Raw genomic sequence first — 24,098 nt, forward strand, 5'->3', positions numbered from 1 at the left:
AGGTTTCCACTTTACATTAAGGTTCACTTTCACAGGTTATAAATGTTTGTAACTCATTAATAAATGGTTTGCAAGTGTCCACCCTACATTAAGGTTCACAATTAACTCATATTGGAATTTAAATATTCATTATTAATATCTCATCAAGTTATCGTTGTGCTCTTGCGTGTTTTTTTCCCCCCAAAATAAAGTTTGATAATTTCATCTTGACACTGCTGTGGATAGGCATCATGCGCTTTATGTGGGATATCATGGGTAAGACAGTAACCTCTGGTAGGGAACATTTTAAGAAATTAGATATTAATGAGAAAACCACAAACACAACACCCTTCAGTCTCACTATGATAGTCTACTTTAGCATGAAATAAATTAGGAATCTGGTATTGAGTTAAATAAGGGTGAATAAATACATTTATTAAGCATTTATAACATGCAAGTTAAAAAGGGCTCACTATTTGGCAGGCATTGCGCTAAAGTCACTCTTTTATATTCATGCGGTCATAACTGCTTATTAACGATTTATAATGCATTTGTAAATGAGTTACTAGTCATTAACAAACAGCTTTATAAAGGAAGCCTTAATGTAAAGTGCTACCAAATTAATAATAATAATAATAATAACTGACCCCAAACCTTATACTTATACCTAGATTCTTAATACATCCATTTAATATACATAATAAAACGTCTATTTTCATATATTGAAATGACTATCATTTGACCCTAAGGGAACCTTAATGTAAAGTGTTACCATTAATTTTGCATTGAAAGTAAAGGCTTTTACGTTGTTATAAAATAAAAAAAAACGTTCTATTCATCAAAGAATGTATAACTTCTTTCAACATTGATAATAAGAAATATGTCCTGAGCACTAAATCAGCATTTTAGAATGATTTCTGAAGGATCATGTGACACTGAAGACTGCTGAGAATTCATCTTTTCCTTCAATTAAATTGTATTTAATATTTCACAATATTACTGTTTTTACTGTATTTTTGATCAAATAAATGCAGCCTCGGTAAGCTTGAGATTCCTCTCAAAAACATACCCCAAACGTCTGCATGGTAGTGTATAAGTCATCGCGCTCCAAACCACTAAAGTGTTTGATAATGTTGAAGGGCATAAACAAATATTGTCAAGTGAAGTAAACTGCCTTACTCAGCACTGCACAGGAGTTTGTATTTTATCATGCATGGCTCGACCACTATATTAACCAATCAGAACTTATCTTTTTGTATGAGTGCATTCAAATGGCAGAAGAAAGCTCAAAGATGCAGTGTGCCTCAGCAGTTGAACTGTGTTTGATGTCTTCACACCGAGTGATGCGCATTACTGTTTGCATACTTCACACTCACATCAGCTCTTTCTGCAGAGTGGTGATGTCATCTCCGGCACAAGAACCCCAGGAATGCTGACAAACTCCGCTGCACGTTACCTCGCATGAACTGCACAACAATCCAAAAGCCCCAGTAAAACTGAATCTAGCAGACACGAAATCTTTAGCCTTTTGAAATTGAAAACGGCGGGTCGCATCCCGCCGCTGGTGAATTCCACTGGGCTCCAGATGAATGAAAACAAGACCCAGGCATTTCAACATAGCTCTCATTTGCATTACGGGCCTGATGAGTCATTTGGAGACTGTGGAAAAAGACAGGGCTGCGGGAGGAAGAGGAGGAGGGCGTAGAGCTTCCCTCAGCGGCGTGCAGTCGTAGCGCTGGCAGCGACGCAAGGGTTCCCCTGCAGCAGTGTTTAGAGGCCTGGTGCCTAATCTCTGATGAAATGTCTATTATCAGAGACTCTGCGGGAGAAAGTGGAGCAGAACAGATATGATGGAGAGGCGATTAGCTTCTGCCCTGCTGCCTCCTGCTTCCCTCCAGCTCACTCAGTCATTCATTCATAATGTGCACCTCCTGTATCAGCCCGTGTCACGAGCGCAGAGAAAGTTTGCATGAAATCCAGCCGACTGGTGACAATTTAAGTGCGAGTGTCTGATAAAGCCCACACCGGCAAGAGGTTGCTAGGTAGTGCACAAATCTTAGATATGACAATAACTCGTGCCGGTCGCCTTCGTGAGGAATGGCTTCAGAGACGCATTGTAAACTGCATTAGGATGACAGTTTTTGTAATTATGAGCGTCATGACGTATGGCCTTTTCCTCCGGGAGCCCAGTCCTGCTGTCTCTTTAATGAACATATATAGCCACATTTAAAATCGATGCCTGTATAACATATAAAAACAGTGGCCGGGATTCACAAGAAGTCTTAAAGGGTTAGTTCACCCAAAAACGAAAATACTGTCATTAATTCCTCACCCTCATGCCGTTCCACACCCGTAAGACCTTCGTTAATCTTCGGAACACAAATTCAGATATTTTTGTTGAAATCTGAAGGCTCAGTGAGGCCTACGTAGGCAGCAATGACATTTACACTCACAAGATCCATTAATGTACTAAAAACATATTTAAATCAGTTCATGTGAGTACAGTGGTTCAATATTAATATTATAAAGCGACGAGAATATTTTTTGTGCGCCCAAAAAAACGAAATAACGACTTATACAGTGATAACCGATTTCAAAACACTGCTTCATGAAGCTTCGGAGCGTATCGAATCAGCGAGTCGAATCATGATCCGGATCGCGTGTCAAACCGCCAAACTAAAATCACGTGACTTTGGCGCTCCGAACCACTGAATCGACTCCCTGATTCGATACGCTCCGAAGCTTCATGAAGCAGTGTTTTGAAATTGGTTATGACTATACAAGTCATTATTTCGTTTTTTTTGGCACACAGAAAATATTCTCGTCGCTTTATAAAATTAATATTGAACCACTGTACTCACATGGACTGATTTAAATATGTTTTTAGTACATTAATGGATCTTGAGAGTGTAAATGTCATTGCTGCCTACGCAGGCCTCACTGAGCCTTCAGATTTCAACAAAAATATCTGAATTTGTGTTCCGAAGATGAACGGAGGTCTTACGGGTGTGGAACGGCATTATTTTCATTTTTGGGTGAATTAACCCTTTAATGCCTGTTCATACCAAGAACGATAACTATAGCGTTCCCGACAATGTACGATAACTTTCTGTTTATTAAAAGTGCATGCTGCAGTTATGTCGCTCTTTAATGTCGGATGGATGCTGATTGGTTGTCAATGTTGTCAATAGCTGGAACGAATAGTTCTGAAAGTGCTTTCAACTGTTCCCGTTTCGTAATTGTCATAGCTGTGGTGTAGACCTTGCTATTCTCATAGAATTGACATGATTATTATTAAAGCATTATAGTTATTGTTATAGCTATCGTCCTTGGTGTGAAAGGGCCTTTAAAAAAGAAAAAATAATAATAAAAAAGCTTCATAAAATATAAATCAAGATATTTCTTAATTTAATTCCTCCCAAACTTCTGGAATTCTACCATTTAATAATTTGAATTACTTGTTTTAATTTGTTACACTTCTAATTCATGCAAGTAAAATTTTGAGTTTTTAAGATTTTTTAACTTTTAATATTTGTTGTGGACAGTTGGAGGTCTTGAAGTCAAAAATGTTGAGAACTTCAAGGCAACCCTGCTGAAAAAAATAAAAATAAAACTGGTCTGGTTATAGAGCAATTTTGGACACTTTTCAGCCAGGTTAAGAATAGGGTGGATGACCAGTTTAAACCACCAAACCAGTATAGATTTGTTTTGTTTTTCATATTTTGCAAGCTTCCTCTCCCGATTCAAGTCATCTGAACTCTTATCTCAATCTTTCATAGAATCCAAAGCATCCTAGTGGTGAAAATTGTGATTTGTATGTCTGCAGTGTTATGAGAGGGGGATCGTGAGAAAGCCAGCGTCCACTCCCTCCAATCTGCATGATAATCAATCCAGTCTCGTTCAGCCAATCAGACTGAGCAAAGAGACCCAAATTACTTCATTTAATATGTGATTTAATTCCGAAACATAAATCATCACATTACTGACAGCTCTCGTAGAGCCGGTGGGAAGGGGGACAGAGCGGCGAGCAGAGCGAGAGAGACTGAATTAAAACCACCAGACCTCCTTTACCTCTCCCTGTGGACGCGGCAACATAATCTGAAGAGAATGTACATTTTTCATAATAGAATTAATAACCAATTTTAAATTATGTCCCCGACTTGTGACCCAAGATACGTTAATTATTGATCACCCATTTCTGTGAAGAGGTGTTGTAATTACCTAGCATAATGTGACTCCTTCATCACATTTAAACATTTATATTGCTTATCTTTCCAAGGAACCTCTGGCTAAGTTTTTCCAATTACACTGATCAAATCGAGAACGTGGGGTAATTCTTCTTTTCTTCAATTAGAACTATCTGTAGTATACATAATTTATAAAATTCCGTCATACCTCGGCGAAACGAGAGAAAGATAATGAATATCTGCTACTTACAGTTACGAGGGGCAGACAGGTTCAGGTTTGATGATGAGAGGGCCTCATCATTCTCCAAAGTAATGTTCTTCATACCATGCTCGGAATATTATGCAAATGATGTTCCTCCGAAGAACTTTTGTGAAAAATCTACAGCCGTTTGTGATTTTGCTGCCCCCTAAAATAAGCCCGCATTGCGTGTCATTCTTTGCTTTTGTAGAAACATCTGCAGTCCGGAGATGTTTCATAACCCCGAAAGTGTTAGGGATAACCTGATCAGACTGCAGGAATCCGAGTCTCCTTAAGGCCGTATAGATGACCACCTCAGACTTGGAAGCATCAATTCCACTTAACCTCCTCAGATAGGATGGTTTCCCCTTGGCCTCAAGCTCTTCGATGCAATTTTAGGCTATGAAATCAGATCAGAGGACAATCGCACTCCATCATCTGAATATAAGATCCACCCGGCACCGTGCAAAGAAATTCCGAGGCAAATTCCCGTTATCTTGAGAAACTTTATTGATGGTTATTGTTATGCAGATCATAGTGCATGCACATACAATGACAAGGAGAAAGCCTGTCCACAACACGTACTTAAAGCAGAAAGAGCAGAATCACAGCAGTGGGTAAGATATTTCGCCAAGTTGTGTGATGTGACCGCACACAGTACACAAGAGGATATTTGCAGCCGGGTAAATTGAAGCTGCTCTTTTGTTTGTATTTTATGCAATTGAAACTTTTATAAATACAAAATAAAGAAAAATGAGATATGTGACAAACACCTCTAATTAGGTATACTTGTAAACAACATGAAGGGAAGTCTTTGCGTATGCACAGCCAAGCTGCCACTCTTCAAGAACACCTCGACAGCTTGTTTGTGTAGCACTTGTAAATGACATAGTTATCATTATTCCTATTTACATATAGATATCTTTTTCACAAGTCATATATTTCTCAGTTTCAAAGTGTAAAGGCTGTGTTCTAGAAAATAATAGTACAAAGGATGTCACATTAAAAATGATATCAAAACAAAACACTCGAAAGAAGCAGAGAACCAAAAGGAAACAGACAACGGAACGTCTCACAAGTGAGAAGAAGAAGTGGTGATGAAAAAATTGCAGGTTGTGTGTGCAAAATTGTACAGTTGACAAAAATACTATGATTATATCTACATAATGATTGCATTACTTGTAAAGTGTTGATATAAATCTGTGTATGATTCCATAAAAAATGAGACACCTTTCTCTAACAGTTGGTCTACCACACTAAATCTAAAACATTATACAGTTGTGTTTTTCGTATAAGAGAACATTTTCACTGCACAGATCAAATTTAATACACTGTTAGTTTATTTTTTCCCACTCTCATCTTGTACAAATAATCAGTTTCTTAACTTCTGAGAAAAAGAAAAAGAAAAAAAAAGAACCCACACAAAGAAAGAAAAAAGAAAAACTAAAAATATAACCGGCGCTACCGTCGCCATCTTTTTTTTTCTTTTTCTTCGTGTTTCGTCTCTCCCGTATTATAAAAGTCAGCATTTATATCAATCGACGTACTGGAAGTACTGTAATATAAAAAGAACATTTCGTGGTAGGCCTAAACTAGCGAGGGTCTGACTTAAGGACTAGATAATAGTTAAACAGTAAAAGACTGTCGTGGTGAATTTTTGGGGAGTTTCTACGAGCTGCTATGTATAGTCTGAATATACACATTGAACACCCCAGGAACATAACCTTTGGCTTTGAGTAATGACTGATATAAGACAGCTTAAATAATCGATACCTCAGTGGTCTCTTTGACCGGCTCTGTGTCTTCGCTGCGCTCGGGGAACTACGCCGACTTTACTGGCAGCCCCCGGCCTTTCGATCTTCCCACCACGCGGACGCCCGTATCTACGCCTACCCACAATCCCCTGCGCACACTCTTCCTCTACGGCACAGAACCCAGAAGCGAAAGAAACCAAAAGAAAGACGGAAAGGCGATGTCAGCAAAAGCGTAAACCACTGGACGACTCTAGTCACTTACACTCTTACAAAATATGATAACCCCGAAGTGACTTGAATATTTATCATACATAACTCATTTACATGATAAAGCCCTAACAATTTGTATCTTCTTCTTCTTCTTTTTATTTATTTTTTTTAGATCTTTTTAAAATCTAGCAGCTCTCTAGATCACCACAGAAACCTCTACAGCCAACAATCTATGTAATCTTTAGAAATTAAAAACCCACAATATTAAAATACACAGCACAAAATATCTGAGGTATAAGATGAAAAATATCCGTTTTTGTCTTCTCTCTCTTAAGAGATGCTAAAATGATGCACTACTGCATGTATTGCAATACCCAGGCCTCTGAATTACTCCTCCTTTACCCCCACAGGAAGATTCTCAATAGGTTGTGAAAGGTTTTTTTTTTTTTTTAGTATGGCGCGAAACGACTGTATCCACCTCGGTATATACTAGCCTGCAAAGAAGAAAGAACGAGACCCACATCATCGGCGTGGCTTCTGGTCTTGGCATCAGTCAAGGGAGCGAAAGCATTCTGGAAGAGAAGCCACGGGTTTGGACACGTTTAATTGACACAGCTCAGAGGGGACCTCCGCTAGCATTCAGGCTATTTACCGTACATACCCCCCGGACGAAACCAATCACGTTCCATCATGCAGCAAGCACACCGACACACCTCATGCCAGAAGAGATGCATTTAGCTACTTAAAAACGTCAAAGGGGTGAAAGAATACACAAGTCAACAGCAAATAATAAAAAAGAGCAACAAATGTAGATTCGTAAACTGCAAAAATCTTTTTTTTAACCTGTATTTTTGTCTCGTGTTCAGGCAAAAATCTGTAAAAAGATAAATGAACAAAAACAAACTATCTGAGAAACTTTTTTATCCAAGTAAAGAAATTAGGTGTGGTCACACAAGCAAAATTTCAGCAAAGTTTTGCTGGCGAAATTAGGAAAACGTTTTTTTTTGGTGACAGTATAAATGTATGGTGACCCGATTTCGAGTCCCAGCTTTTGGTGATTTCCCGAACCCGTCCCACTATCTCTTTCCCACTTTGCTTCCGGTCTAATCTCCACTGTGCTATGTAATGAAGAAACTCTAACACAAAAAAATCACTTTCAAAACATGCAGTTTTCTGTTAGTCAATGTATGGAATTTGCGTGACAAACTGAATTGCGAAAGTTGTGTGTGGAATTCTTTCGCCCTTACGTGAAATTCCCAATCCAGAGGATTCCTATTGAAATTACTAGATTTCACCAGTGAAAACTCGCAAGCAACGGTATATGTGACCACACCTTTAGAGAGGTTAATGCTTAACCCTCTGGGGTTCTTCATTTATGGGTCACACTCAGGACCTTCAGGTCAAAAATGACCCGGAGGGCGGGATTAAGATAAAAAAGATTTGAGTAAAATCAATGAAATATATTTTTGTTCAATAATATTTTTTCTTTTCTTTTTTGGTGTTTTGAGATCATTTTGATTCATAATTAATATTTATGCAATAATTATGACCCATTTTTTCCCATTGAATATAATAAAAAAATTATATATATATATATATATATATATATATATATATATATATATATATATATATATATATATATATATATTTTTTTTTTATTTTTTTTATTTTTATTAAAGGTCCCGTTCTTCGTGTTTTTTTGAAGCTTTGATTGTGTTTACAGTGTGCAATATAACATGTGTTCATGTTTCGCGTGTAAAAAAACACAGTATTTTTCACACTATTTACTTATCTGTATACCGCTGTTTCCACTGTCCTAAAAACGGCTGGTGATTTCCTTGTTCTATAAAGTCCCTCCTTCAGAAACACGTAACGAGTTCTGATTGTGCAAGCGGTTCCCGTGCTGTGATTCGACCACAGCTTAGCGCACGTGAAAGCAGTTCCTGTGTTGTAATTTGACAGCAGCTTAGCGCACGTTGGAAAGGTCACGCCTCTTAACGGGGAGATGTATGCGTTCAATAATCTCTACAGCGTCCCTGGGAAAGCCAAACAAAGGTGATTTGACTCCTGGATGAAAATAACAGCGTCTCGATGACATGGCGATAAACACACTCAACGCAACAGTTCCTTTTCTCCACGCGACCGTCCGCTTCTCCACGTGGGACAGCAACAAGACCGCGCCCCCTTTTTCGCGTTTCTTTGTGGGCGGAGGTTAGTCTGTTCTACTGCTCTACTGACGTAATTAAAGAAGGAAGTACCAGGATGTAGTCCAAGCCAGCCGTTCGCTGTAGGCTTTGAAAGGGAACTTCTGTTAAATAAAATATCTCGCTTGGCATTGAACTTTGAGCTTTATAATTTTACAGGTATTATTTATGCTCTAACAGCAACATTACACACTAACTAAAGTTTGAACAATGGAATCGCGAAGAAGGGGACCTTTAAAGCTGTATTTCATTTTAGAGTCAAGCCTAGGCCTCATGAAAGCAATTTTTTAAATAACGCCATAGCACATTTTTCCCACTATAGTGGATCTTGCGTTTTATAATTATTTTTTTTTAAATCGTAGCTTTATCGGAATGGTATGAAACTTGGTGACTTTATTGGTACTTGGTATATGAACACCCAAAAAAATTGGGGACAGGATTCGAAGTCTAAGTGGTCGTAAAAAAAAATAGTCACACTCAGAAAATATGAAAATATAGTTTTTTGTGCGTACAATCTACAAATCAGCCAGGATGCAGAAAAAAGGACTCAACAGTGAAGGGGTGAATCTCTAAAACATCAAGAGTGCAAAACAGACAAAAAAACTCTCACACACACTTATACACACAAAAACACATGCACACACAAATGAACGCGTGCCATTCCAAAAGCTAATTGTGTTTGTGTGTGTGTGTGTGAGTTTTTTTGTCTGTTTTGCACTCTTGACGTTTTAGAGATTTACCCCTTCACTGTTGAGTCCTTTTTTCTGCATCCTGGCTGATTTGTAGATTTTATGCACAAAAAAACTCTGTATTTTCATATTTTTGCCAATTTCCCATTCATTTCCTATGGGGGTCATTTTTGACCCGAAGGTCCTGAGTGTGACTATTTTTTTCACGACCACTTAGACTTTTCAAATCCTGTCCCCAATTGTTTTGGGTGTTCATATACCAATTACCAATAAAGTCACCACGTTACGGACCATTCCGATGAAGCTACAATTTTTTTACATTTTTTTATAAAACGCTTCGGGTCATTTTTGACCCGAAGAACCCCAGAGGGTTAAAACAAGAAAAAACAAGAAATTTGCAAATAAACTTTCAAAAAACTAATTAAAGACGAATTAACTTACACAGGAGTTTTCACTATGTTTACTGGAAAACTTGACAAAAATACAGATTAAGAAGTTAATCTTTGCATAGTGCGTTTTGTATGCCACGTGGACATTTTGCAATCGAAAGCAGTCCACGTACAAACAAGTCGCACATCGCAGTGGGCGCCTCCTGACGGTCTTCCTCGCGCTCTTTCATCAAGCCGTCTCCCCTCTGTTCGCTCCCTCTTTTAGCTGTTGCTACAGCACCACTTAGGTGATGGATTTAATTATCAAAATGACTAATTATTCCATTAAGGGGAGCGCACGACTAGGTGATATTCACAAAATTAGAAATATAATAACTAACATGCACTACACTGCCAAGAAATTAAGACATTTATCACGTTTACTGGGAGGATTAATGTGGCATTTCAGCTGCCGTTAGCACAAGAGACAAATTCAATTAAGTTTAAGTGAGGAGATGTCAGCAGTGCTAAAATCCATGCAGGAGGAAAAGGTGGGAAAAAAGGGAAAAGAATGAGCGTACATGACAAGCGTGCACAGAGAAAAGAGCAGGGAAGGGATAAATAAAGGGGTAATGAGGAAAGAGAAAAAAGAGAGAGAAAGCGGCAGGTAGAGAGTACGCTCACCATGGCACCAACGCTGTATGTGGCTGCTGGAGCAAGTGCGTGGTTGTAGGGGTCGGCAGCATAAACTCGTCCGTAACTGTGGAAACACAGAGAGGCGGTTAGATCGTGCCGGCAAGTCGAAAATCGCTCCTTTTCTATGCAAACACAAATGTCATACAGTCATAAACGACGCCACGGACTGAAGCAACTACGTACTGTATGGTGATGATTTCAGAGTGTTTGGAAAATGACAATCAAATGAAGTCAGAGAGGAGAAGATCACATGGCTCTTGCAGTCATGCTGCACAGGGCAGAGGAAGACATCACGGTTTGAAAGTTGAAGGGAAAGTTGTGCAAGACATCATTAGATGCTCTGCTCATTCTTATTCTGTGATTATGGGATGGCAGCGCTTAGGGCAACATCCGTTTGTACATACAAGTGTTTGGCAAATCGGTACCAAGAGGAATTTGCTTGTTTTTTTCTGGTTCAATACACTTGCACAAAAACCCCTTCAATTTTTTAGTAGTTTAATTTAGGCATATTGATCAAAAAGGCAAACAAATACACCACAGAAAAAAAAGAAAAGAAAAAAAAAAACAGACCAGAGATCAATGTTTTACAGTACTTGCCCCCAAAAAAAACGAAAAACGAAACAAAACATCTGTTCATTATCCTCGTTCAGGGCTGATTTGATGAAAATGTTCCAGGGTGTTTAATTGTGAATGTGAGCTTCATGTACTTTAATCCTGAGATCTCACGTTGTTCTCCCTGAAAGTTCGAGCATACTTTAAGATCACCTGGAATATCTGCTGCTTCGAGCCTTGTGGTGCATGCAATTCAAGAGCCAATCAGAAGGCAGAGAAATGAGGCGACTTGCTTATTCCGCCACTACTGGCGTTGGTGTTGAAATCCACTGCAAATTAGTATAGTCATTGTTATTCACTACACAGTCGCTCTGTCTTCATATTTCAATGCACGGCCAAGTATTTTGTTTGACCTGCGTTATCTGTGTTTACAGGGGTTAGTTTTAATGAGTATGCAGTGCAGTGATCAAACTAGGGCTGCCTCGGCTCTTCAGGAGCTAAGATTGAAAAGGTGACCCTCAGGATATAGCACCTGGTGAATTATTCCTAAAGATTTAGGTAAGGGCAAATCGCTGATTGAATGAGTCACCTGAAATGCAAGAACTGGGGGTTTTTAATTGCTGTTTGAAGGACACTGTTGATGTTTTCTAGCGGTGCCTGCCGGAAAAGCACAACAAATTTAAGCTTAAACTCTTCCTTGTGACTATCGGTTTGTTCCTTTCCATGATTCGTTAGAGTATACTCTTCCCGCCGCCCATCGAGACAGGTTGAAGGCAACCCCCCACCCCCACCCCCTGATTTATGAGACTGGTAAGCTCTATGTTTGTTAATGAACACCAGTGACTCTAACATACAGCTAAATTAGATCCGGGCCCTGAGATGCAGGTTAATAAATCTCAGATGGCTGGGATATATCTGCATTATTGACTAGATGCTCATTATTTTGGAAAATGTGTGCTCCAGCAGCGCCATTCCTCTAAATGTATTGACTTTTCCCACCAGGAGACCGCATGGACAGCTCATTTCTATGATTTCTTTAAACAATGCCGGGCTTTACTTTAGGAGCTCTAATGCTCCTTGCGTGGATTCTCTCCGCTTTTCTTACTTACTGATTACGTTGGTTTGTGAACGCGCGGCCTTCGGGGTTATCAGCAATTATTGAACTGGGACAATTAGACCATAATTTGCAAGTTTTTCAGACTCCAAATTACACATTCCAATTGTGTTTTACAGAAAACAGCTGATGTCTTCAAGAAAGTGCTAAATTACAGCCTTGTTAGCATATTCAATTTCCCTGGTTGAGGCGGGGGGAAAAAAAGGAAAAGAAGAAAGGCAAGGGGGGGAAAAAAAAGGTCTGTCACAAAATCAATGTGTGGATGGACAAGTCCATTTTCCTTTCGGTATACCACAACTCAAACCAGTAACAATCACACTATAGTGTCATTCCCAAGATCTAGCCACCTACAGCCAATGTGCAAGACACCATACACTACATGAGCAACCTTGATACCACAGTGACAACATCACCAGCACTACACGCCTGTAAAACAATAACAAACAAACCAACCAAAAAAAAGCCCTCTCTCGCACACACACACACACACACACACACGGATCTAATGGAGAGGGAGGGCGATGGTGGAGAACTCAAAGTGATGATGGAACACAAGGAAGATTGAGACAGAAAAAAAAAAGAAAATCACAGATTCCAAGCTCGTGACAAGCGTGTTCATTTCACTCTTCAAGGAACACATGCCTCTTCCAAGCAATGCCATGGGAGAGAGAAACAGAAGACGAGAACTATGAATGCGATGCCTTCCAGCTATCCTCATGCAGTACTCCAAGACTACTCCACTCGTCCAAAAAAGAGCATTCAAGAGAAACGTAGTAAGAAAAAACGTAACATCTACTAATCAAAGGGGGCAGAAATAAGGAGACAGCCGGGCAATAGAAGCACTCACTGTCAGGGTGCATTAAAAAAGGGGGTATATGCTCGCTCCCTCATGGGTGCATAGAGAAAGTGAGGGTGATTTGGTATTCATTTATATTTATTTATTTTACCTGAGGAGGTGTTACAAGAAATTTCATCTGCTGCAACGAAGACGAAATGATTTCTGCAAGAGAAGATAAAATTTACAATACCGCCTGCTGACTGGCTGGATGGACGAGAGGTGCGGGGTGTTGGGGTGGGGGTGGGGGTTAAGGGATTGGAAAGAAGGGGAGGGGGGGGAGATATGGTGAGGGTGCTTGGCATAAATGGGTTTTAGTTCACAAGCAAAAAGAACCAGAGCTCTGCTCTCTACGGGTATCAACATGGAGGAAGAGGGAAGAGCATGCTGGGTGGGGGGCAGGGTTGGAGATGCAAATGCGGGAATAAAGAAGAGGGGTAAAAAAAGACACACAGTATATCAGAGATGAGACTAAATCATAACCTCGGACGGGGGCCGATTCAATAGAAACTGCAGCTGTGCTCGAGACGGTTTGGATTTAGCCGCTCTAAACGTCCTCTGCTCTGTAAACCCCCTCCCTCCATCACTATTGTTCTGTAAAAGTCAAGGAACTGCATTCACAGCATTACTGAATAGCGCTGGGATGGCCTTGATCGGTCACATAAAAGCGGTCGTCGAGCCCGTTAAAAACACCTGAGACTGCGACCATTATACATGGATTATATTGGAAATCAAAGCAGATAATATTATACATCAAAGTGCTTATGTCAGACACCGTAAACTGTTCTTGGGAGTGAGATAAGAAGAGAAGGAAAAAAACTACCTCTGTATTCTGAACAGAGATATGTATTTTAAAATGTCAAAATCACTAGGTGCACTCATTAAACAAGTTTTACATAAGGAAAAAAATAGTACATTTTGAAAAATAACTGGGGTAGGTAATTTTTTTTAAAACTAATAAATACTTTTATTAAGCAAAAACGTGTCAGTAAAGACATTTATAATGTTACAAAAGATTTTAAATAAATGCTGTTCATCAAAGAATCCTGGAAAACATTTCACAGTTTCCACAAAAATATTAAGCAGCACAACTGTTTTCCTCATTGTTAATATTAATAAATGCTTCTTGTGAATTAAATCTGATTATTAGCATGATCTCTGAAGAATAATGTGACACTGAAGATTGGAGTAATGACTGTAAAAGACTTCAGCAACTATAATGATGCTGGAAATTCAGCTTTTCCATCACAGGAATACATTGCAAAATGTCTTTAAATAGAAAATATTATTTTAAATTGTAATAACATTTCATAATATTACAGTTTTTACTGTTTTCTTTTTCTTTTCTTTTTTCTTCTTCTTTTTTTAAAAAAATAAATGCAGCCTCCAAAAAACAAAAAACAAAAAAAAATACGATATTTACTTTCCTGGTCATCTTGTGAACGACTGATCAATAAAAATAATGTTTGTTTTTCATAATATTTAATCAGACTGTAATAACATGATGATCTTCTGAAAATACTTTTCTGCTGAAATCACATTAGCCCATTGCCAAATAGTAATTAAGATAAACGTTTTTTATTTATTTAACAAAACTCACATTCGGAGTGGCTCAATCCATTCCCCATGAAAGTAAGTAAATTTTGCCTTAATTTATTTGATTTTATTAAATATCCTGTTTGACTCCAAAATAGTTGGATTATGGTAAAAACATTTTGATTACAAATGGCAATTCAAGCTGACTTTAAATTCAATCATAAGTGCCACTAGGTGTCAGTAAGTGCAACACGACTGAAATACAACCTTTAATCTTGTTTTGAATTGTGAACTATTTAGATTACATTTAATGTTTACAGATTTAAGTCAGCAGAAAAAGTATACAGGACTAGAGTAGCCCTGCTATAAATCAATAAATAAAATAAAGTATAAAAAAATAAATGTTCTCAAGCACTCGTTAAATGCAAACAGGGTGTGGGTAAATGATGCATTCTGGGTAAACAAACATGACTAGCAAGAGCCATATCATTGGTTGCATTACACAGGCTTCATGAGTCACTGCACAGGTGTGACAAATGATGTGTCATGGCTTGATATCACGTATAATTAGAGACATTGGCCGCCATATTGCCAGGCCCATTTTTAATTGCCGCTTGGAGCTATATTTAATAACTAAATGAATCATTCATTCCCGCTAAGCATTCAGATTGAATCGGCCCTCTTAATCATGTTTGGGGGCTTGTTTTGAATACAATGTTCTATTCGACATGACAGTATTGACTGTCCCAACGCGCAAACACACACACACACACACACACACACACACACACACACACACACACACACACACACACACACACACACACACACACACACACACACACACACACACACACACACACACACACACACACACACACACACACACACACACACACACACACACACACACACACACTTGGGAGTAAAGCTCAATGCAGACATGCATTTGAACACATGCATTAAATGGTGCACTTTCTATCATTTATATACAAAATCAGATATGTACTGGCTTCAGATATATGACCATTCCATTCATACACATTAAAGACTACACATGCACTTCATGAAGACGCTAAAGTCGCAAGCACTTCATATAAGCAGTAGTACACTAGACTACACTGTATAATGTTTCAGCTGGTATTTATTTCAATAATTTAATATTCAACGATATACTAATAAGACACACAACATTCAGTTTCATCTCTTTGTAGCAGCAATCAGTGGTCACAGGCACTTCCAGGCAAAATGCAGACATCTGGCCAACATATTCAGGGGTGTGAAGCACTTGCGTAATTGTACTTCATTCATACAATTGGTAACCCTTTACAATAAGGTTTCATTAACATTAGTTAACTACATTAGTTAACATGAACTAATAATGAACTGCAGCATTTATTAATCTTTGTTAATGTTAATTTCAACATTTACTAATACATTATTAAAATCAAAAGTTGTATTTGGTAACATTAGTTAATACAAATGTAATTCATTCCTGTAATGTCAAATCTGAAATATTTAGCATCGTTGCTCCAGTCTTCAGTGTCACATGATTCTTCAGAAATCATTCTATATGATGATTTAATACATTTTGTATTATCATCAATGTTGAAAACAGTTGTGCTGCTTAATAATTAAAAAAAATTTTTCCCAGAATTATTTCAAGTTCAAAAGAATAGCATTTATTTGAAATAGAAATATTTTGTAACATTATGTCTTCACCATTGTTTTTGATCAATTTAATGCATAACTGCTAAATAAAAGCACTAATTTCTTTTAAGAAATGTATTTTTGTTGGTCTTCCTGAACTAATAAGTAAAATTATGTTCCTTTGAATCTTTTAAATGAAATGTAATTTGCTCACATAACTGTATTTGACATATATTCTTCCTTACGGAGACTTTAACATAATCTTTGATCCAAAGCAAAGCTTTTTAATTACATCATAACAATTCTTGACAACAAACACTTGAGGCTTTACACAACATTCAAGTGTCAACACTTTCTAAGAAAAAAGTTGACTTTAACTCAAATATATTTTTAGCGTGATTTTTGAATTGTGTGAAATCCCATACTTTCACTTCAGTATAATTTATCAGTGCTTTTTACACCCCTGAGCATGTCTGGTATGTGCTGAATAATTTGCTAATAAACTGAACGAATGGCCTTTGATAAAAGAGTTTAAAGAGTTGCCTTAGCTTCCTGCACAGCTGTTACCCCTGAGGGTTTCAGCTCAGTCCAGGGAGCACCAGAAACACGCACAAAGGGCCACCTCGACCTTTCCTGAACAAGCATCGTGGGGACAGAGGTCAGCTGACGCTAGCATGGTGGGTTGTAGGAAACAAGGGTGACCCACGTGTACCCGGCCCGCAGATGCTCAGACGGGACTGGCCGAGCCTTGAGCGGCGACTTCAGAGAGAGAAGCCCCTGACCTGGACTCCGCATCCCAGCAGCACCTCCAGATCTGAGGTCGACCTTGGACATCTCTGACAGAGAGTGAGTGAAGCTCTGACAAAGAGCAGTAACCAGATGCAGTGGCTAACGGATAATGAGACCAGCGGCGGGACGGCAGGGTGTCAGAGTGCGCCACTTTGTTAAGATAAAGCTTTTGGGGTATTGATATCCGCCATCATGGAAGGCAAAGGATCAACTGCAGTCAAAACACTCGCAGGATTAGCAGAGATCAGAGATGATATCTTTCACACGAGGTGATAACATCTAACAGCGCTGAGAGGTTATTTTAATGGAGGCAGATTTAACGATTAAACGCCAACTGTCTAAAAACGTTACTCATTGAGACATGAATAATTAATTTTTTTTATGAGGGAAGAGAGATTATAAGTCATTTACATTGCAAATGAATAATTCAATCATTTTAAATCCGAAAAATGTAAAAAATGTATGACTTCTTAATAACAATCATTTGTAATTTCCATTATGAAAGACTAGTCTTATGCAAACTAATTTACCTGGAATTTGTATCTAAAAGAACCTACTTTGTATGTTGGGCTGCGGTTTCAATTTCCCAAAGCTGCTATTATTCTCAAAATGTGTCTAAAGGTAAACAAAATAATTCAAATGTTATTGAGAGGCCTCTTCATTTGCATAATCAATCAAGTAGGTTTCTGCAGAGAGCTAAACAACATTAAGGAAACTTTCTGAATTTAATCAGTTCGAGCATTAGCATTAGCTCTGCCCACTGGCGAAGCAATGACTATGTCTACTATAACTACATTTTTAATACAAACTGAACCACAGGCAATTTCGGGGGGTTCATAGAACATAATAAAAGAGAGACTAAGATCTGTATTACGGACAAAACACTAGTGCAGGACGAGCTGTGCACAGATGTCTGATACTTACCCTGTATGAGCAATAGTAATACTGATGCTTAACTTAAATCAGAACCATGAAAAAAATCTCTGATGTCACTAGATGTACAGTGGTGTCACAACGTTTTATTAGTTATTTCCCAATAAATGGATCAGAATTCATGTTAAATAAAAACAGAATTAGGTAGATATGGTCAGAAACATTTTAAGATAGGAAAACTTCTTACATGTACATTCATTAAAGTATAAAGTCTTCTAAATATTTAAATGTATACTTGTGCCGCGTTCCAGGCAGGTTTTTGAGCCCGTAAGTTACGACTTCAAACCACGAGTCACGACTTTGGGGAGTTCCAGGCAAAGTCACGTCAAACTGCCTGAGCGCTAGGAATTGTGGTAGCTAGATGTAAACGAAGCATGGCGGACCGTACGGGGCTTACGCTCATTTCCAATCTTTTCTATCGCCAAATGTGCTTACTCCTTGCTTTTACTTTATTCATATATTCCCACCGCATCCGTAGGGGCCTGCCATTGTTGTTTTGCAGGCTATGTGACGTCAGAGCTCGTAACTGGGAGTACATCGATCTAGTACGAGTTCACGGGTACCGCTCCATTGCACTTTCACGGGTAGAAGGTTGGAAAAACACGGGTTACGGGTTGCCTGGAATGCAGCATTAATGCTAAATTAATAAATGTGAAAAGCTATACTACCTTATAAGCTATACTAGAAATGTTCCGGATTGTATCATTCAAAAGTGTAGGGTTAGTTCTTTTTTTGTTGTTGTAGATATTCTTTCTTTTATTCAGCAAGGTTGCATTAAATTAGGGGTAGGCAATCTTCACAAAATTTCATATCACGATCTTATAACAAACAATCACGATCCACGATCTGAATCGCGATCTTCCCAATTTTGAGATGTACCTATGGAGAATATCCAGACTGGAACAAACCTATGGATTTATCTATTTGCACAATTTAAAATACAGTATTGCATTAAACAATCAGTTGTCCAAATATTCATTTAACAACCTATATTGGTTTTTTTTTTTTTGATGGCCAATGCCGATATTACTAATTAAGTAACTAATGAAATAACCATAATTAATGAAGACGGAGAATGGGCGCTGTGTGATCAGGCGCTGCCGTTCTCAGAGCCGCCGTCAAAATAAAAGTCAGACGTGCTGTCAAAATAAAAGCCTTTTAACTTCACTATTACGATGACACTTGAAAAGTAGACCGTGGATGTCTTCTAGATCGATCTCGATATAAAATCATCAGATCGCCCACCCCTACATTACATAAACCAAAAGCGACAGTAAAGACATTTAAAATGTTACAAATATTTTCTATTTTGAACAGTGATTCATCAAAGAATCCTACAAAAATGTATCGTAGTTTTCACAAAAAACATTGTGAACAACAACAGTTTTTAACATTGATAAAGAAATGTTGCTTGGGCGGCAGAATGATTTCTGACGGATAACATGACACTGAAGACTGGAGTAATGATGCTGAAAATTCAACTTCGATCAAATTTGATACAAAAATACAGTAAAAACAGTAATATTTTAAAATATCTTACAATATTACTGTTTTTACTTGCTTTGATAAGCATAAGCAACTTTCAAGAACATAAAACAATCTGACCCCAAACCTTTGAATGGTAGTGTACATCTTTTCTGTTTTTATTTAATGTGGATTCTGTTCAATTTATTGGTAAATAAGTCAGTATTTAAATGTTTAACTTGGGCAAGCTAGTGCATAAGATCTTTACATGATTGCCTAAGCAGAGAGTAATCGAACCAACAGAAAATCAGATTACTGCTATACCATAAAAGATTTCTCATAACAAGAAGCCACATAACAGCAACAAGGGCCCTTGGAATCAATAACGTGGTTTCTTAGGAAGGTCTGACTCTAATCTCTGAGGACAGTCTACTGTATTTATTCGGAGAAGTCCCTGCATGTGAGAAGGACACATGTGGTTATTGAACTTATCATGAAACCACAGTGATCTTGAGCCTGGCAACAATTACAAACACTAGAGACTCTACCACATGCAGCTCATGGCCGGCAGACATCAAAATGTGCGCTCGGGTGCGATTCGTGGCTAATGATCTGCCTTTGCCGCGGACACTAGGATCTGTATACGCACAAACACTCCCGAGATGATTACATAAACATGATGTAATGATGATGAGCACCACTCACAACCGGTCGGGTGTGATTCACAGCACACAACTTTCAAGAGGCATGCAGGGACACTGTTGACAGATTATGACAGCACTGCTAAGATGACATGATAATCAAGTGTTGCTTCATCTAGTTATGGCTGCACAATATCAGTTGTTACATGTTGAATGACAGCATTACGATCATTATTTGCCATTAACAGTCATGAGCAGATATGCTTTTGTGTCATGCGAATGTTTTACAATCACATCAAGGCTCTGAATTTGCTTTATTCTTGATTGCGTGCCATCTGCAATAAGCTTACACTCACAATTGACAAGAGAGGGAAAGAGAGCGAGAGAGAGACAGAGAGAGAGAATAGGAAATCAAAATCAGCCAAGACGACTTCCTCTGGTCGCCCTGCCAAACGGGCTTTTGTCTCATCTCTGAGGAACTGTCAGGTCTATCCCACTTCATTCTGCAGTTACAGTTGCTCCACCATGGATGCGCTTCACCATTACATTTGCAGTGACATCTCATTTGATTTAATTTGCCAATTACTGCACTGGACACCATGATATTCCCCATCAGCACTGGCGAGGGGAATTAGGCTAATAAATCAGGCTGGCCTTTTTTTTTTTTGGAGCGCACGCCTGCCTCTGCTCGTGACGAAGGGAGAGAGTTTGACCTCAGAGGAGTAAGGGTGAAAGAGAACGAGGCTGCCTCGGCAGGGGAGGTGGGTTGGGTGTTAAGGGCCCTGCCGGAGGGCCTGGTAAGGTGGTGTTGTCAGTGGTGTGCAGGCAGCGGTGTGTGTCTTACCTGTCACTGTAGGCAGCGGCGGTAGCAGTAGCAGGCTGAGTGTATCGGTAGGCAGCGTAACCACCCTAGAAACACAACACACACACACACACACACACTCGCTCACATGGGCACGTCGACAACAGCTGTTTGGACTTTTTATAAAATGTGTTTGCGAGAAATAAAAGAGCGAGGGTGGGGGGTGGGGGTGGGGATTTCGGTTTGATGTTATGTGCTGTGACAGAGACTGTACGACTGAATCTCATGGAGATGAAGAGGCATGGAGCGCTTTTGGAGAGCAGCACGCGACAGCGTCGCATTCGTTCACTCTGAGTTCACGGTTTCAGCGCTCGCAATTGCCGGCATGCTCCAAAAGAGGGGACGCACATGTCATAATCATAGCTATTAAATATGCATAATCTAATTACAAAGCAGCAGCCTTATGTTTGTGTGAGTCAACCTAGTTTCTTATTCATCTCATGCATGCATCTGAGGATTAATTATGTAGCACTGTCATACTACACTACTTCTTTTTGCCAACGACAGAGAAAGAAAAAACTTCAACCTGTGGAACGGTAACATCTGATGTTCAGTTAGGAAAAAAGGCCAAACAAACACATCCAGTCAAAAGAGCATATGTCTGCTAATTTGAGCGGAGTTGTTTCATAGTCAATGGAGCTGCCTGTTTTTTTTTATTATATAACAATTAATTCATGTCTTCTAATTTAGTGTTTCCCAACCATTTTATAAATACTACGCCAGAAATCTACCTCTGTCTGGAGTCTTTAAATAAATGCACATAGAACTGTCGTACTTGCACTGTAAAAATATTTTCATCATTATAATAATATTTATTTAAATGAATTATCTTACTTTTCATCCATTAACTGTCAAAATTATTAACGCAATTTGTCTTTCATTTGATTTTATACTTTATTGAGCTTGATTTTCTCCAATAGTAATCAAATTCAAAGCAGTTGAATAATTTTTTTTATACATTTTATTTTATAGTGCAACACCTACACATTAATTGCAAAGAAATCCAGTATCCAGTTGAACCTGCTTAAGTATCAATGGTTGGGTATATCTGCTCTAATATGATTGGTCAGGCGACGTTGCTTAGCTAACTAAAAAACTGACAAACATTTAGGGCCCTATTTATAATGATCTGAGCGCATGGTCTGAAGCGCATGGTGCAGGTGCACTTAGGGTGTGTCTGAATCCACTTTTGCTAGTTTAACGATGGAAAAAAATTGTCAGCGTGCCAGGCCAAAAGGGTTCTACCTAGTCTCTTAATGAGTCATGGGTGTGTTTTGGGTTTAACGTGCAATAAACCAATCAGAAACTCATCTCCCATTCCCTTTAAAAGCCAGTGGTGCTTGCAATGGCGGATTAGCTATTTACATGGCGGAATTTGTGAGTGAAAAGACTGAACGCTTCTACAGAGAAGAATCCTTTTATTTTAAATATTTAAAAATGTTTGTGTGCTGCTGCGCATACCTGTGTGTGTAATAAGCAGAGTGTACACGCATTATAGGCGCATATCATTAACGCATATATTTCAGTTGCCTCAAAATAGCAACGCACCAACAATGTGCCTGAACACACCTCGTTTCCAGACCAGCATGCCCATGGGCGAACAGATGGGCAAGAGTGCATTTGCTGTTTAAACAACATGGCGCTGGACATGAAAATGATAAATGCGTCAGGCTGAAAATAGCAAGTTGCTCTATATAATCTCACTATATAATTTGATATCACACTCGCAATTGTGCGGTTTTACTAAATATTCAGTACAGAACTCTTGCATGCGTGATGTTGTTTAATGCAATTGAATATTTCCTACTGTTTTTTTGCACTGTTGATATTTCTCTCATCCATTTTTTTTTTGAGGAGGCACAGCTTCCCTCACCATTCCCATTAGCAGTCCACAGAAAACACTAACCGATAAGTCCATCTGTACACCTCTGCTCTTTCTCTGTTTCTCCAGGGCTTACTGGTCTCCTGACCCTGCTGTTCTCCACACCAGGCCTTCAGGCTGTGGTAATTACCAACCTCCCTTTCCCTGCACTCACACATACATAACAGCAGTTCCTTCTCACAACTTTCTTCATGCTCCTCACCCTCCCACTTCCTCGCAGCTCACCTCCGTCCTCTAACTCCTTCCATAATGACTCACCGGGTAATTCGACACTCCCACTGCGTGGCCGGCCCCTTAACAAACCATTTCATTTACTCGCACAACGGCGAGCCTGACACATGGCCGTGATGCATCTGGGCTGTATTTAAAGACGGTGTGATGAGCTGCGGAGCGGGACGGATGAACGGGGCCCCTTAGTCACCAGGGCTGTCATCTCTGACAGACGGGGGCCGTAGGCATCTACATGTCTCTGAAGCTCCATTAGGCTTGGTCAACTAACCTCAGGGAAACTGACAGGGTGTGCAGGTGCAGTGAGAGCAGTGGTCAGGATTTTTACGCAGAGATGCGCATCTGGAGAGCAGACACAATTTATCATTATGACTCACGAAGAGAGAGAAGAATAGATAGGGCTCCACTGACTCCTGACTGCTCGTATCTGTCTGGAGAGCATGTGGACATACTGAGCTTATCATGGATATTGATGACTTTTACTAGTGCATGTGTTTTCCTGCCACAACCACTTGATGGGCCGAGCCAACAAGTGGGAAATAATACAGAATAAGGGCTTCAATACAATTTTTCTAGTGCTTTATATAACATTATGCAACAGTTAGTTCCAGTCCCCAAATCGGGTCTATCAGCACTGGGACATTTCAGTGTTTGTATCACACTATGCATTAACGGTGGGGATGTCTCAGTGACTCTTTCTGCAGTTATAAGAACACACTAGTAGGTGGCGGCAAGTTACTGTGTTTATGAGTGAGTCATTGATTCACTGAATCATTCATTCAATCGATTCGTGAAAGAAACAAGGGACTGTCTTTATGAGCGAGTAATTTAATCATTCATTCAACCGATTTTTAATCTTATTATGTGACACGCTCTATCATTTCAATGAGCTGTTTGTGGAGAAACACGACTATAATAACGTTTTTTTTTTTGGCTTATCTATATTTAAAACATTTTTTTTTAAGTCTTAGCTTTCAATCAATTTTATTATTTCCTCACGAAATCAAGTTTAGATGATCTTCAGTGTGGTATGACAGATTGTTGTAGCTATGTCAGTTCAAACGGCAGTTTAAAAAACTGCTCAAATGTCCATAGCTCGTTTGTAAGTTTAAAAAAAAGTTTTTTGTTAAAAAAAAAAAAGCATCATTGAGAGGTTTCCAATCATTACTGATGTTGCAAATTTGTTACAGTGTGGCTTTGGGCATTTCTGGATCTTCTAGAAATGTGAAGCACTTTATACTACAAATTACATCGAGAGATATTACACACTCTTAGTGCTTTATA

General features: G+C 38.9%; 1 protein-coding gene across 10 annotated transcripts in view; it reads right to left on the reverse strand.

Annotated features, from left to right (window-relative positions):
* Positions 1 to 4,892: 4,892 nt before the first annotated feature.
* Positions 4,893 to 24,098, reverse strand: part of rbfox1 (RNA binding fox-1 homolog 1) — a 170,762-nt gene continuing 151,556 nt past the window's right edge. For 3 of the 10 annotated variants that reach the window (XM_079835794.1, XM_079835791.1, XM_079835797.1), the window contains exons 10-12: positions 20,687 to 20,751; positions 10,317 to 10,392; positions 4,899 to 6,940 (exon numbers count right to left, since the gene is read on the reverse strand). In XM_079835794.1, coding sequence (XP_079691920.1) covers positions 6,818 to 6,940; positions 10,317 to 10,392; positions 20,687 to 20,751 — 264 coding nt within the window. In that variant the 3' untranslated portion in view covers positions 4,899 to 6,817. Of the gene's footprint in view, positions 6,941 to 10,316; positions 10,393 to 12,941; positions 12,995 to 20,686; positions 20,752 to 24,098 lie in introns of all 10 variants that reach the window. The other 7 variants (XM_079835793.1, XM_079835799.1, XM_079835798.1 and 4 more) reach the window with 5 other exon arrangements.

The sequence above is a fragment of the Gobio gobio genome (assembly GCF_949357685.1).
Source record: "Gobio gobio genome assembly, chromosome: 1".
NCBI classification, from domain to species: Eukaryota; Metazoa; Chordata; class Actinopteri; order Cypriniformes; family Gobionidae; genus Gobio; species Gobio gobio.